The sequence below is a fragment of the Sinocyclocheilus grahami genome, unplaced genomic scaffold (assembly GCF_001515645.1).
Source record: "Sinocyclocheilus grahami isolate Dianchi unplaced genomic scaffold, SAMN03320097.WGS_v1.1 scaffold16654.1, whole genome shotgun sequence".
Lineage (NCBI taxonomy): Eukaryota > Metazoa > Chordata > Actinopteri > Cypriniformes > Cyprinidae > Sinocyclocheilus > Sinocyclocheilus grahami.
The window spans coordinates 3,141-4,662 of NW_015516216.1; the positions used below are offsets into that span (position 1 = coordinate 3,141).

Below are 1,522 nucleotides of genomic sequence, written 5' to 3' on the forward strand. Positions count from 1 at the left end.
CATCCCTAATCAAAACCTTTGTCTTAGGACAACTTTGATGAACTTTTATTTATAAATAAAAGTTTATACACACATATATATACACACACATGTATATGTATATATACATATATATAGCAGGGAACTTACCTTCCTTGTCTTGAATCTTAGCCTTGACATTTTCAATAGTATCAGAGGGCTCAACCTATTAACACATGTAGAAGAGACAAATATGTGTCTTAAATAACAGTAATTAATCATTAATGTACAGGAGACCAAGGGAAATCTAACTTTAACTCTTCCAAATCACAAACCACTGACTCTGAGGTCTAACCCTGATATTGTTGGTGTTTTGAACACATTTTGAATTTTTTTTTTTTACATGTAGATGATTAATTCTTACACTGTAACCGACACCTACTAATTAAATATTGAGGCTGTGAACTGAAGGACATTTTTAGTTAAAACTGCATAATTAAATTAAAATTATTTCTATCAAGTATTCAATTGTTTGCACATTTCAGATACAATTCACATTCATTTCCAATCTCTACTGTACGACCCTAACGTTAGCGGAGCCACAGGCCTTCCGTATAACTATTAATATACAGCATTTACTTACGTTATAACCTTACCTATCCTATACATTTATACTTAAAGATTCATATAGCGCAATATAATTAGCCCCGCATTGCAATAGAACTAAAGATAAAGTATCGAATTCTCTCGCGCGGCTCGTCTCTGCCTCACCTCGAGGGTGATGGTTTTCCCCGTTAGGGTTTTCACGAAAATCTGCATGTTTGTGTTCAATCCACCTGTGTATAAAACAGAAGTAAATGTTTCTGGGTCGTTTTAAAGCATTTATATATGCGAATATCACATTTATTTCGCCATTATTCGTTCGTAACAGTCACTCACCAGCAGCTCTTAGATGGCGGAAATCGAAAAGGGTCCTTCAAACGGTACAACGTGCTCTTCAGCGCTGTAAGGCTGCCCGACGAACTGCCTGAAGAGAGAAAAAAAAAGCACACAAAAAGTGTGTTACTGTAAGTATTTAACAGTGTTAAAATGTTTCATTTCAGTTTTTAACTAGTAGTATATAAGTCGTTATTTTAACCAGTAACATATAACTGTTATGCTATAGCATTTTGTATTTACATTTTATTAAGCTGTTAAAATCGTCTGCAGATTCAAACATATGTCGACTCTTTTTTTATTTTGTTTTAATTAATAGTATTTAAAAACGTTGCTGCATAAGTGTTGTTTACTGTTTCGATTATATTTTGGGGATGAACAGCAGAAATGTATATCCGGCACCAGGGGCGCTATAACAAGTGGCACTACATACATGTTGAAAGGAGAGGATTTGAGAGTTGCGCACCAGAAATGAAAATGGAATCAGTTGACTCACTGTGGTCACTTGGTGCATTCTCTGGTCTTCAAGCTCCTTCATATGCATGCAGTGTCCTACAAAGTCTTCCTGACAAGCATGCTAAGTTTTTCTTCCTCTTTGTTGTAGGCCTATTACATAATACATCCTTTG

General features: G+C 35.0%; 1 protein-coding gene across 1 annotated transcript in view; it reads right to left on the reverse strand.

Moving 5' to 3' along the window:
* Positions 1-944, reverse strand: part of LOC107579327 (ubiquitin-40S ribosomal protein S27a) — a 2,783-nt gene extending 1,839 nt beyond the window's left edge. The window contains exons 1-3 of the mRNA XM_016265170.1: positions 898-944; positions 730-794; positions 130-184 (exon numbers count right to left, since the gene is read on the reverse strand). Of these exons, the coding sequence (XP_016120656.1) occupies positions 130-184; positions 730-777 (103 nt within the window). The 5' untranslated portion in view covers positions 778-794; positions 898-944. The remainder of the gene's footprint in view (positions 1-129; positions 185-729; positions 795-897) is intronic.
* Positions 945-1,522: the final 578 nt, after the last annotated feature.